Genomic DNA, 12,320 nt, shown 5'->3' with positions numbered 1-12,320 from the left:
CCAGAAGTGATAAAAAGCAGTCCACACATCACATAAGTGAATCTCCGGAGAATGTTACTAGTGATGAAGATGTATTTACTGTGTACACTCTAACAGAGCCAAAAATAACAAAAGTGGACCCCATTACGGCACAGCTTAATATAAATGAGAACATTGTTGAGTTTGAAGTGGATACTGGCTGTAGTGTGACGATTTTGTCAAAGACAGAATATACCAAGTTATGAACAGCAGCAACACAAAAGTTACAGGACTGCTCAGTGACTTTGAAAACCTATACGGGCGAAAAAGTACCGACACTGGGATCAGCAGATGTTAATGTGAAGTAAAAAGTCCAAATGAAGCAGCTACCAGTAGTGGTCGTGACCCAAGACCAAACCTGTTAGGCAGGGCATGGCTGAAGGAGCTGGGAATGAACTGTGTCCTGATAAACAAGATAGAGCAGCCAGATGACACTGCAGGCTGTGCTAATGTTTTCAAGGAGGAACTGGGAACCTGGAGAGGCCCACAAGCAAAAATGTATGTGAAAGGCGTGGCTCCAAAGTTCTATAAACCCAGGCCAGTGCCCTAAGCTATGAGGAAGAAGGTGGAGATGGAGATGGAGTTGGAGAGACTCACAAACCAACGGATTATTGAGCCAGTGAAGTTCTCTGAGTGGGCAGCACCGATTGTGCCTGTGTTAAAACCTGATGATTCGGTGCACATCTGTGGAGATTATAAACTCACGGTCAACCAAGTGTCGAAGCTCAAGCAGTACCCAGGCCGAGTACCCTCATGAAAGGAAAACCATCATTGCCACCTGAATTGATTGAAGCAAGTTCAGTACCTCTCTGATCTGGAAACGATGGGTACAAGAATATCTACCTTTGCTGCAGGAAAGGTAATTCCGGCGCTTCTGGAACGCAGACGCACCGTAACACAAGTTTTTGACCGCATCACTATGTGGATGTATGCAATGTTTGTTTATGAGCTTGATGGACACATATGGATTTTTGCATGTTTATTTGAAGACTATTGTAATGAGCAAGAAATGTCCATAAAACGCAGTGAGCACTATTGGAGTCTGTTATTTCAACTCTACAGAGAGGTTTATACAGCAAGCGCGTCAGCTTAGTCATTAGCCATTTGATATTAGCCTGTCTAGCAGCCCCTCAGAATCAGAATCAGAAAAGCTTTATTGCCAAGTATGTTTACACACACGAGGGATGTGTCTTGGTATCGTAAGTGCAAATCACATTAAAACATTAAAGCAACATGCACAAACACACCGAGTCGCCATATGCGGCGCCATCTCAACTCTCTCCTAACTCTCGCAACAGATACAGCATGACATTGGGAGAGGAGAGGGAAATAAAAAAGCCGCTCTCAGACTATCCTCATAAAGATAAGAACAGTGTGGGAACAGGAAAAAACACCTCAGCACATAAGCACACAAGCAATACATTTGCACTGCTGCACACCACATAACAGTACATAACACAACATAACAATATAACATGACACGCAGTGGGGGTGGGATGTTGGGTGCAGTGGCTTTAAGTTTCAGGTTTAGCCTTTGCACCCTTCTTAAATAAATGTATTCATCCATCCATCCATCCATCTTCTTCCACTTATCCGGTGTCGGGTCGCGGGGGGAGCAGCTCCAGCAGGGGACCCCAAACTTCCCTTTCCCGAGCCACATTAACCAGCTCTGGCTGGGGGATCCCAAGGCGTTCCCAGGCCATGTTGGAGATATAATCCCTCCACCTAGTCCTGGGTCTTCCCCGAGGCCTCCTCCCAGCTGGACGTGCCTGGAACACCTCCCTAGGGAGGCGCCCAGGGGGCATCCTTACCAGATGCCCGAACCACCTCAACTGGCTCCTTTCGACGCGAAGGAGCAGCGGCTCTACTCCGAGCTCCTCACGGATGACTGAGCTTCTCACCCTATCTCTAAGGGATTTAATTTAATTGAATTTAATTATTTTTGGAGTACCAACAGGCTACCACAGGTAAGCAAGAAGCGAGTAGCTTAACTTCTCAGTAATCTTTTTGTCTTAACAGAAGCTGAATAAAATGAACCCGAATAATGTCAGACTTGTGCAGGCATGGCTGTGGAGAAAGAGGAACTCTATTACATATGTTATGGTACTGCACATAAATAAGAATATTTTGGGAAGGAGTCCAAAATATATTATGTGTAATATTAAATGAGGAGGTAACACTATGCCCAGAAGTGTTTCTGCTGGGAGCCAAAGTAGACGAACGGAAATCTGCAGTAACATGTCGCATACATTGGCATTCCTGTCCTTTAAAAGGATTATTCTTATGAATTGGAAAGTTAGAAAAACAAATTGTTTCTGTATCCATCACTGGCTAAAGGACTTTATAGAACTGATGGACCAGGCAGCCTCTGCTTTACAGGATCTATGCAGTGATGATGGATTAGCTGGACCATGGACACTCATTAAAGATTATATTAATAAGAGTCATTTAGTTTAAGTTCTTTGTTTGTTTTGACTGACCAAGCTAAGGTGTTGCAATGTCATCTAGGGCTGTCCCAAACGATTATTTTTAAATGATTAATCTAGCGATTATTTTTTTGATTAGTCGACTAATCTAACGATTAATCTTTCAATTAAGCTAACAATTAATTTTTCAGTTAGCAATTATTTTCCCATTGCTCAATTATTAACAATTTGCACAAAACAAATTTCAATAAGGTTCAAATCTCTATTTATTGAAATTGTTTAACACTACATTGTTCAAGTAAAATTAATTTGTCGTGCAACCTGAAGCCAGATGTAGGCTATCAATCCAACAACAAAATAAAGTCACTTTCAGGAGGAATACAAAAATAAAACCTTAAAGTAAACAGAGCAAGGGCAAAAAGAGTAGCCTGTATTTGTTTTGTTTTTAACAGTAGTAGGTAAAATAATGAATAAGCTCTTGTTTAACATCCAAGCTCTTCTCCCTTTAATCTTACAGTAAAAACGTGCAATTTTAGTAACATATGAAATCAGATATATCAAATAAATCTAACATAAGGCAAGTTGCAGAGTATATACAGTGGGGAGAACAAGTATTTGATACACTGCCGATTTTGCAGGTTCACATTGTATGATTTTTAAATAATTAATTAGCATTGTATTGCATGACACAAGTATTTGATCACCTACCAACCAGTAAGAATTCCGGCTCTCAAAGACCTGTTAGTTTTTCTTTAAGAAGCCCTCCTGTTCTCCACTCATTACCTGTATTAACTGCACCTGTTTGAACTTGTTACCTGTATAAAAGACACCTGTCCACACACTCAATCAAACAGATTCCAACCTCTCCACAATGGCCAAGACCAGAGAGCTGTGTAAGGACATCAGGGATAAAATTGTAGACCTGCACAAGGCTGGGATGGGCTACAGGACAATAGGCAAGCAGCTTGGTGAGAAGGCAACAACTGTTGGCGCAATTATTAGAAAATGGAAGAAGTTCAAGATGACGGTCAATCTCCCTCGGTCTGGGGCACCATGCAAGATCTCACCTCGTGGGGCATCAATGATCATGAGAAAGGTGAGGGATCATCCCAGAACTACAGGGCAGGAACTGGTCAATGACCTGAAGAGAGCTGGGACCACAGTCTCAAAGAAAACCATTAGTAACACACTACGCCGTCATGGATTAAAATCCTGCAGCGCACGCAAGGTCCCCTTGCTCAAGCCAGCGCATGTCCAGGCCCGTCTGAAGTTTGCCAATGACCATCTGGATGATCCAGAGGAGGAATGGGAGAAGGCCATGTGGTCTGATGAGGCAAAAATAGAGCTTTTTGGTCTAAACTCCACTCGTTGTGTTTGGAGGAAGAAGAAGGATGAGTACAACCCCAAGAACACCATCCCAGTCGTGAAGCATGGAGTTGGAAACATCATTCTTTGGGGATGCTTTTCTGCAAAGGGGACAGGACAACTGCACCGTATTGAGGGGAGGATGGATGGGCCCATGTATCGTGAGATCTTGGCCAACAACCTCCTTCCCTCAGTAAGGGCATTGAAGATGGGTCGTGGCTGGGTCTTCCAGCATGACAACAACCCGAAACACACAGCCAGGGCAACTAAGGAGTGGCGCCGTAAGAAGCATCTCAAGGTCCAGGAGTGGCCTAGCCAGTCTCCAGACCTGAACCCAATAGAAAATCTTTTAACCTGAAGGAAGGTCTGTATGGAGGAGTGGGCCAAAATCCCTGCTGCAGTGTGTGCAAACCTGGTAAAGAACTACAGGAAACATATGATGAAACATCTGTAATTGCAAACAAAGGTTTCTGTACCAAATATTAAGTTCTGCTTTTCTGAAGCTTTTCATTATTAAGAAACAACTCACCAAACCCATAGTTACAAACCAATTTGCATATATCTTCAGACCAAGGACCAAGAATGTGTTTATCCCAGAGAAATATTTTCCTCGTCAACCTATTTGCATCCATATCTAATAAATTATTCTATAACTGTGCCATACATATCTTCCAAAGAGCCTCACATGATTCCCATCCCACTATTGCCAATGTTGGAGTATATTTGTGCACACCTAGAAAATATCTTATGGCACATGTTTGCTGTCCCGGTCGTTCTCTGGTTTCTGATTTCTGTAATGTTTTGGACTCATTTGGATTTACGCAACACATAAACCAACCAACACATGTTTGCGTTCATACACTTGACCTTGTTATGTCATATGGGTTCCCTGTAGAAAATGTATTTATCGAAAATGCGTCCTTCTCTGATCATAAGCCCATTATTTTTACGATTCCTGCTGTGAGTTCTGCTCTTATTAAGAAGCCCGTGGGCTCATTCTTTTCTCGCTTTATAAACCCACGTACCGCCTCTCAGTTTAGCGAGAAATATCTAACTAATACTGTTGAATTGTCGATCTTGTATGCAGAGTTTTTCTCTGGCCCTGATGATTTAATTTCTCTGTTTTACGCAGCATGTTCCGATATTTTAGATTCGATTGCCCCTTTGAAGTTGAAGCATCCAAAGCAAAAACTTTATTATTGGCTGGATGACAATGCACGTTCTCTCAGACAGGCTTGTCGTAAAGCGGAGAGGAGATGGAAGCGCGATCGGTTAACTGTGTCTTTTGAGATCTTTAAAGAGTGTCTGATTATGTTTCAGAATGCTGCTAAGTTAGCTAGATCAAAATATTTTTCTGAATTAATTTCAAAACACTCGCACAGACCTAAGATTTTATTTTCAACGATTAATTCAGTAATAAATCCAAGTTGCCAATTTCATGGGGAATCCTCGGCAGAGCTTTGTGAGAAATTTTTTAAGTTTTTTGCTGACAAGGTGACATTTATTCGTTCATCCTTCACCTTACACCTTTCAGATCAGTTTTTGCACTCGTTGGCTAGTCCTTTTTCTTTTTATAAATTTCAGCATGTCTCTTTAACAGAACTAAACGGCCTGGTTAACGAGATGGAGATTACTACTACTCCACTTGATGTAATTCCATCAGAGATTTTAAAAGCAGCATTTCCTGTACTTGGGCCCAGTGTCCAAGTGCTGATTAATTCTTCTTTGAACACTGGGATAGTTCCCAATAGTTTCAAGCATGCGGTTGTTCAGCCTCTGCTTAAGAAGCATGGTCTGGATGAGGGTTGCTTTAATAATTTTCGGCCTGTCTCTAAGTTGTCATTTATATCTAAACTTTTAGAAAAAGTTGTGTTGTCTCAATTGAACTTGTTTTTAAAGACAGCAAAGTTATTAGAACCTCTTCAATCCGGTTTTACAGAGTCTGCCCTTCTAAAAGTGCTCAATGACATTTTAATTGCAGTTGATGCTGGCAAAAATGCTGTTCTTATCTTACTTGATCTTACAGCTGCCTTTGATACTGTTGATCATAATATTCTGACTAGGCGCTTAGAGCACTCATTTGGTATTAAGGGTATAACCTTAAAATGGTTCAGTTCTTATCTTAAAGACAGGTCTTTTTCTGTGGAGATAGGCAAGTTTTCTTCATCTTCTACCCCGATTCTTAGTGGAGTACCTCAGGGCTCTATATTGGGTCCACTTCTTTTTAACTTATATATGCGTCCGCTTGGGGATATTATTAGAAAACATAATATTTTATTCCATTTTTACGCTGATGATTCACAGCTGTATCTGCCTCTGAAAACCGGCGAGTCTATTCAGACTCTGATTGACTGCATCCGTGACATTAAGGAATGGTTATCAATTAATTTTCTGAAACTTAACGAAGATAAAACTGAAATTATTGTCTTTGGTCCACCAAAACCGAGAAATAATCTTATGATTGAGCTGGTTAACCATTTCCCCTCAGTTTCTTCTCAGGTCAGGAATCTTGGTGTCATACTTGACTCTGAGTTATTTCTAACTAAACAAATTAATTCGGTTGTAAAGAATAGTTTTTATCAGTTGCGGTCAATTTCCAAACTAAAATCATTTCTGTCATTCCATGATTTGGAGAAAGTAATTCATGCTTTTATTACATCACGCTTAGACTACTGCAATTCCTTGTATTTTGGTCTTCCTCAATCATCGCTTGCTCGTCTTCAAATGGTGCAAAATGCAGCTGCAAGACTGCTGACTGGGACTAAGAAATATGATCATGTAACCCCAATTTTAGCGCTTCATTGGCTCCCGATCCATTTTAGAATTCAGTTTAAAATTCTGCTGTTTGTTTTTAAAGCTCTTAATGATCAAGCTCCCTCATATATTTCTGATCTTCTTACACCCTTGGCATACACTAGATCTTTAAGATCTTCTGATCAGGCTCTTTTATCGATCCCTCGCTCCCGTCTTAAATCTAAGGGAGATAGAGCCTTTGCTGTTGCCGCCCCACGCCTATGGAACAAATTGCCCCTCGACATCTGTCTTGCACCTACAATTTCAATTTTTAAATCTAAATTGAAAACATATCTGTATTCCCTGGCATTTTAAATTGTTTTCTGATGCTGTCTTTTGTCTCGTTGGCTGTTTTACTGTTTATTTGTTTTTGCTTTTACCCTGTTCAGCACTTTGGATATTTGCATTATGTTTTAAATTATTCTATTTATAAAATTTTTTTTTTTTTTTTTTTTTTTTTTTTTTTTTTTTTTTTTTTTTTTTCTTTTACCCTCACACAATATAATCAAGTATAGGGCACACACAAGCCTGAAATAGTTTAGAATATGTTTGGAAACTTACTGTATATCTTTCAGATTCTTGCATTTACCAATGATTCCTTCCAAAGCTCTACATGCTGAATCAGCAAGAACCTTAACACCTTTTCTAAAATTCCTGTCTTATAATACCTTGTCTTCAAAGTTCAGCTTGTGTGACCCAATTTTAAACTCATAGATGCTGTGAGTAGTTAAAGGTTTTCTAAAGTGAATTATTTCTGTTTTCTTTCTATTGATAAACATTCTCCATTTATTACACCAATCATCAATATAGGATAGCATCCGCTGCATATTATCTTCAGAGGGTGACAGTAAAACTATGTCATCCGTGTACAGAAGAATACTTATCATTTCATTTCCACGTTATCCCACAATTCAATGCTTTAATTTCCTTTGCCAAATCAAGTATATAAATTGCAGATAATGTGGGGGACAAAGCATCACCCTGTTTTACCCCAGATGATGTTGGGAACCAGTTTGTGTGGAGATCATTCGATCTAACACATGCTATGGGCTTGTGATAAACAGATTTCAGAGCCTGATAAAAAATTCCATTTATCCCGTACTCTATAATTTTATATGCTAACAGATCCCTATTGATCATATCAAAAGCTTTTTTTTCAATAAAGCACGAATATGTTGGCTTATTTTCACTTATTCTTTTAGTTTTAATTGTAGACAATACAAAAATGTGATCAAGACATGATCTCGACTTACGGAACCCTATTACATCTTTCCTCTGACATATGTCCTCGTAGTACCCCCCATCAAAGTCAAAAGTCTCACTAGAGAAAAGACCTTTGAAGTCTTTCTCCCACCTAATGATTATATCAGACAGCCCAGTCTCTAAATTACCATCATACCCCAGCAACTTCCATGGGTATTTTACAACTACGCCTTGGCCCTCGTTTATTAATTTCTGACCAAAATCTCTTAGGGTCAGATTTTTAGATTCTCTTCAGATTTAATACCTGTCCTCTTTGATAACGTCTTTTATAGAATCTGTATCTTTTATTAAACCTATTTTGACTATTCTTGAAGGTTTCTAATAGTTTCTTTCTTTCTGTATAATTATTTGCGCAGTTCAAAAACATATTTTCTGCTTTATGCATAAATTGCCACAATTCTTTTAACTCTTTGTTCCAATAAGGTTTCCTATTAAATGGCTTTCTTGTAAAATTATAGTTGTCACCAGTTTTAATATCAAATTCTGTGTCTTCTTTAATCAATTTACAAAGTGACATACCAGTTATCTAGATTTTCTTGTTCTCTATAACGTGTACAATTTGCAAGGGAAACAAGTAGTTGATTAAAATTATTTAAATGTTTCACTATTATGACTCCTACACCATCAGTAATGTTAAAGGTGCTGACAGTAAAATATAGCTCTTTAGTCACTTCTAGTGACATAACAACATGTACAAAATAAGTAGAGTACAAAGTTACATGGTATTGTCCTGGCTAAACCAACCCTGGGGAAACTTGATTACTCTCGTTATGTCTAGCATAATGCCAGAGCTTGGTTACTCATGCATTTGAAAACTGGAAAAACTAACCGCTTAGCAGCCCGACTGAAAGTAAGGGTTTGAGGACTACCTGGTGCTCCATGGCTGTGCAAATACATCTACTGATGCTACTGGACACATCTTCAGTGATTATCCCTCCTCCAGGCGACCCAGCTGAGGCTGATCAGACTCCAGCTTGTGTCCAGTTGGCGAATCTAGCTACTTTGCCCCCATGGATCTCCTCTCTTTAGCCATAGCCATCTTGAGGCTTCCTCTGCTGCTTCGGTGGTATTGTGGATGGCTCTTCTCCTCCTCACTCCATCGATGCCTAACACACTGAAGGCTCTGAACAGGGATCGGGCTGCAAAGCCCCTGCTTCCGACCTCTATTGGGAGACACCTTGCTCTCCATCCGGCTTGTCGACACTCGCTGAACAGGCCCTCGTACTTGGCGATCTTCCTTTCAAAGGCCTCTTCCAGGCAGTCTTCCCAAGGGACTGTTAGCTCCAACAGAACCACTTGTTTGGTGGATTCAGACAAGAGAACAACCGGTCTTAAGGTGGTGGTCACAATGTGGTTGGTGAACTTGAGTTGCTGCTCCAGGGTCATCAACAGCTGCCAGTCTCTGGCAGTGGCCAGGATGCCTGCAGATGTTTTTGCAGCTGGTCTTGGCTGCTCTCCAGCTCTGATGAAGGTGATGGCTTGCTTGGAGGTGCAGGAGCGTTTGGCCCACTCAACTCTTGCAGCAATGGCTTCAGCGATGGCCTGTCTCTACCTGTACCTTCCCTCTCCCAGTGCCTTCGAGCAGCAGCTCAGAATGTGCTCTAGGGTTCCATGTTTAGAGCACAGTGGACATGCAGTGGACATGAAGGTTTGATGGGCTGGGAAGCACATCATATACCACCTGGATGAGAAACTTGATCCGCTGTGGCTCTGCCTTCCACAGCTCCGCCCATGTCACCTTCCTCTCGATCTCGATTTCCCATCGTATCCAGGCAACCTGTTACCTCATTCCCACTGTCCTGCAGGTTCTCTCCTTCTCGACCACTGCTCTTACCTCCTCCTGGACTAGGCGGCGCCTTTCCTTCCCTTTGGTGGTGTCAATGTGGGGAGTTGAAAAGGAACCCAGTCCAGCCCTGCTTCTTGTTAGCACTCCCACCAGCCTGTTGTGATGTAATCTTGCCTCTGCTTGTCAAACAGCCCCCTCAGCCTTCCACTTCATTCCCAGCCTTTGCCACCTTTGGATCGCTTGAGTCTCAATATTGCAACACTTCCCTGGCTCTTGTTACCTTGAACTCCTCTTCCAAGGACCTTCTTCTTATGAGCTCATAAGGAGCAAGATTCCAGATCGGCCCATCTGAGCTTTCATTTTCTTAAAGGCAGAGCAGGATACCCAGGGCTCAGTTTACACCTATCGCCATTTCTAGCCACTGGGGGACCATAGGCAGGCTGGGGGAACGCATATTAATGTTAAAAAACCTCCTAAAGTGAAATTTTCATGCCATGGGACCTTTAAACTGACAGCACAATAAGAGAATGTCTTAATGTTTGTAAAATATTGGTACATGTCTTGCCGTTGATGACATTTGCTATGTCACATCAACAACACTAATAAATAGTTTATATTTATTTATATCTCTGCCTGCTAAAAATCTCTGCACAATTTAAAATTAACATTTTTTTGTTCAATGTTGTATTATTTTGTAGGTTCTTGGGATTATACAATCAGAGTGTGGGACACAAGAGATGGCACATGTCTAGATATAGTCTATGACCACGGAGCTGATGTCTATGGTAAGACAGAACTATAGGAAGAACAACCTGCTAGATTATTAATACAGTACAGTAGTACAGTATGTGATGAATGAGGTTCTTCATTGAAAATTAAATAAAAACATTTAGTTAAACGGAAGTAAATTCAGTCAAATTAAATATGAACGGCTGTTGTCTCAGATTGCATGCACCATATTGGTTTTAAAAAGGCATGGTATATTGCAGTCCATTAGTTTGCTGAATTGTTATTGTATGATTGCCAACATCGAGTTTTGAACCTGAGCCCTCTACCGCCATACTACCCCACTATTTCTATAATGACATGCATTAACCTAACTGTGTGTGTATTTAGGTTTAACATGTCATCAGAGTCGTCCATTCACCATGGCCAGCTGTAGCAGAGACAGTACAGTGAGGCTGTGGTCTCTTACACCCCTCATCTCTCCACTGCTGCTGAATATCCTTACCAACCAGCCTTGGGAAAAGATAATAGGAAACACAGGTAAGAAAAGACTCCTGCTCTGTTCTATTTTATAGTGTTCTGTTCTAAAACCTCATTTAACTATGCTGGTTGTGTGTGTCTGCAGACACAGCTATGGTTCCGGGCTCACCACCATTGCTATGTGGTAAAGTGTCTCGAGACATCAAGCAGGAGTTGGATAAACTGAGCTTTGACATCAGGGCCAAGAAGCTCCGCTGGTTCTCTGAATGCTTTTCGGTACCTACATTATGAATGCTTATTTATCATTGGTGATGTTATGTAATGATATACTCAAACAAAACACGATAGTCTTTGGAATCTAATTGGGGCTGGCTCAAAAATAATACAACTAGCAAATGAAGCTGCCTGCTGATTAAGAGGGATCATACCCACACGTCTTTACGCTGAGGAAAGCCTAGAGCTGTAAATGTCCGTTTACTTTGCTGCTCTGCATTATTTAAAATATGATATGCTTACATGTGAGTGCTGATGACTTAATGTAATGATATGGCATTTAAACCAGTGTGATACCATCATTTGTACGTGGGATTGACTGTTTTCCACGTTCTGATGCAGTCTGCATTTTCAGCAGTTCATCTTACAGTACGCAACACACAGTAGGATATGATTTTGCGTCATATCCTATGAGTGTACAAACATGTAATATGTTTCTGCTGCTAAACGTGTTTACACTTTACCTATGGAGTTAACTACATAGGACTTTGTTTTCATAATTAATTAAAAACTACTATATTCTGTGCCAAGTTGATATTAAATGTTACATTACATAGAAGTGGAAATCTAATCAGTTTACAAATGCATGGTATAAAACTAAATGTTTTCGCAAACCTAATTTGTTAAGGTTATCTCTGTTGCTGGCACAATATATATTTAGATCAGTTTAGACCATTTGGTTGATTAATTGTGTGGAGGTTGCATTATAGAGAGGAAATGAGGGAGGATATTTCACACTCAAGTCTAGTCCATCCAGCTTCCGTAGCGCCTCCCTCTTCTGGCCTTAATGTGCAATTCAAGGCTTTTCCTCAAAAATCACTTAGCAGATACAAGTGATGTAATGTTTGAACAATAGCAGATTTGATATACAAACGTGTATACAACAGCTTATTAAAGGTTACATGTATTTGATTTATATGGTAATGATTAGGAGCTTTCCTAATGTTCACATGTAAGGAGTTTCCATTGCTACGAACAAACATGCATGAGGCTCATTTGAATTGACTTTGGAATACAATTGGAAGGTAAGTCAACAAAAGGCTCTCTCGTGCACACCCTTTATTAGATGTCTACTTAAAGAAAATGCAAATCAATGGCAAAAGTGAAGGCATTAATATAGCTCCTTTACTAAAAGAACATGGACATTTTATTTTCATTGAGATTAAAAGTCGATACAAATGCATTACACT

General features: G+C 40.4%; 1 protein-coding gene across 1 annotated transcript in view; it reads left to right on the top strand.

Moving 5' to 3' along the window:
* The window catches only part of wdr17 (WD repeat domain 17), a 248,789-nt gene that overhangs the window by 110,162 nt on the left and 126,307 nt on the right, over positions 1-12,320 (top strand). The window contains exons 16-18 of the mRNA XM_039802786.1: positions 10,350-10,436; positions 10,768-10,917; positions 11,003-11,133. Coding sequence (XP_039658720.1) covers positions 10,350-10,436; positions 10,768-10,917; positions 11,003-11,133 — 368 coding nt within the window. The remainder of the gene's footprint in view (positions 1-10,349; positions 10,437-10,767; positions 10,918-11,002; positions 11,134-12,320) is intronic.

The sequence above is a fragment of the Perca fluviatilis genome, chromosome 1, assembly GCF_010015445.1.
Source record: "Perca fluviatilis chromosome 1, GENO_Pfluv_1.0, whole genome shotgun sequence".
Taxonomy (NCBI): Eukaryota; Metazoa; Chordata; class Actinopteri; order Perciformes; family Percidae; genus Perca; species Perca fluviatilis.
This window is presented reverse-complemented; position numbering and strand designations above follow the sequence as displayed.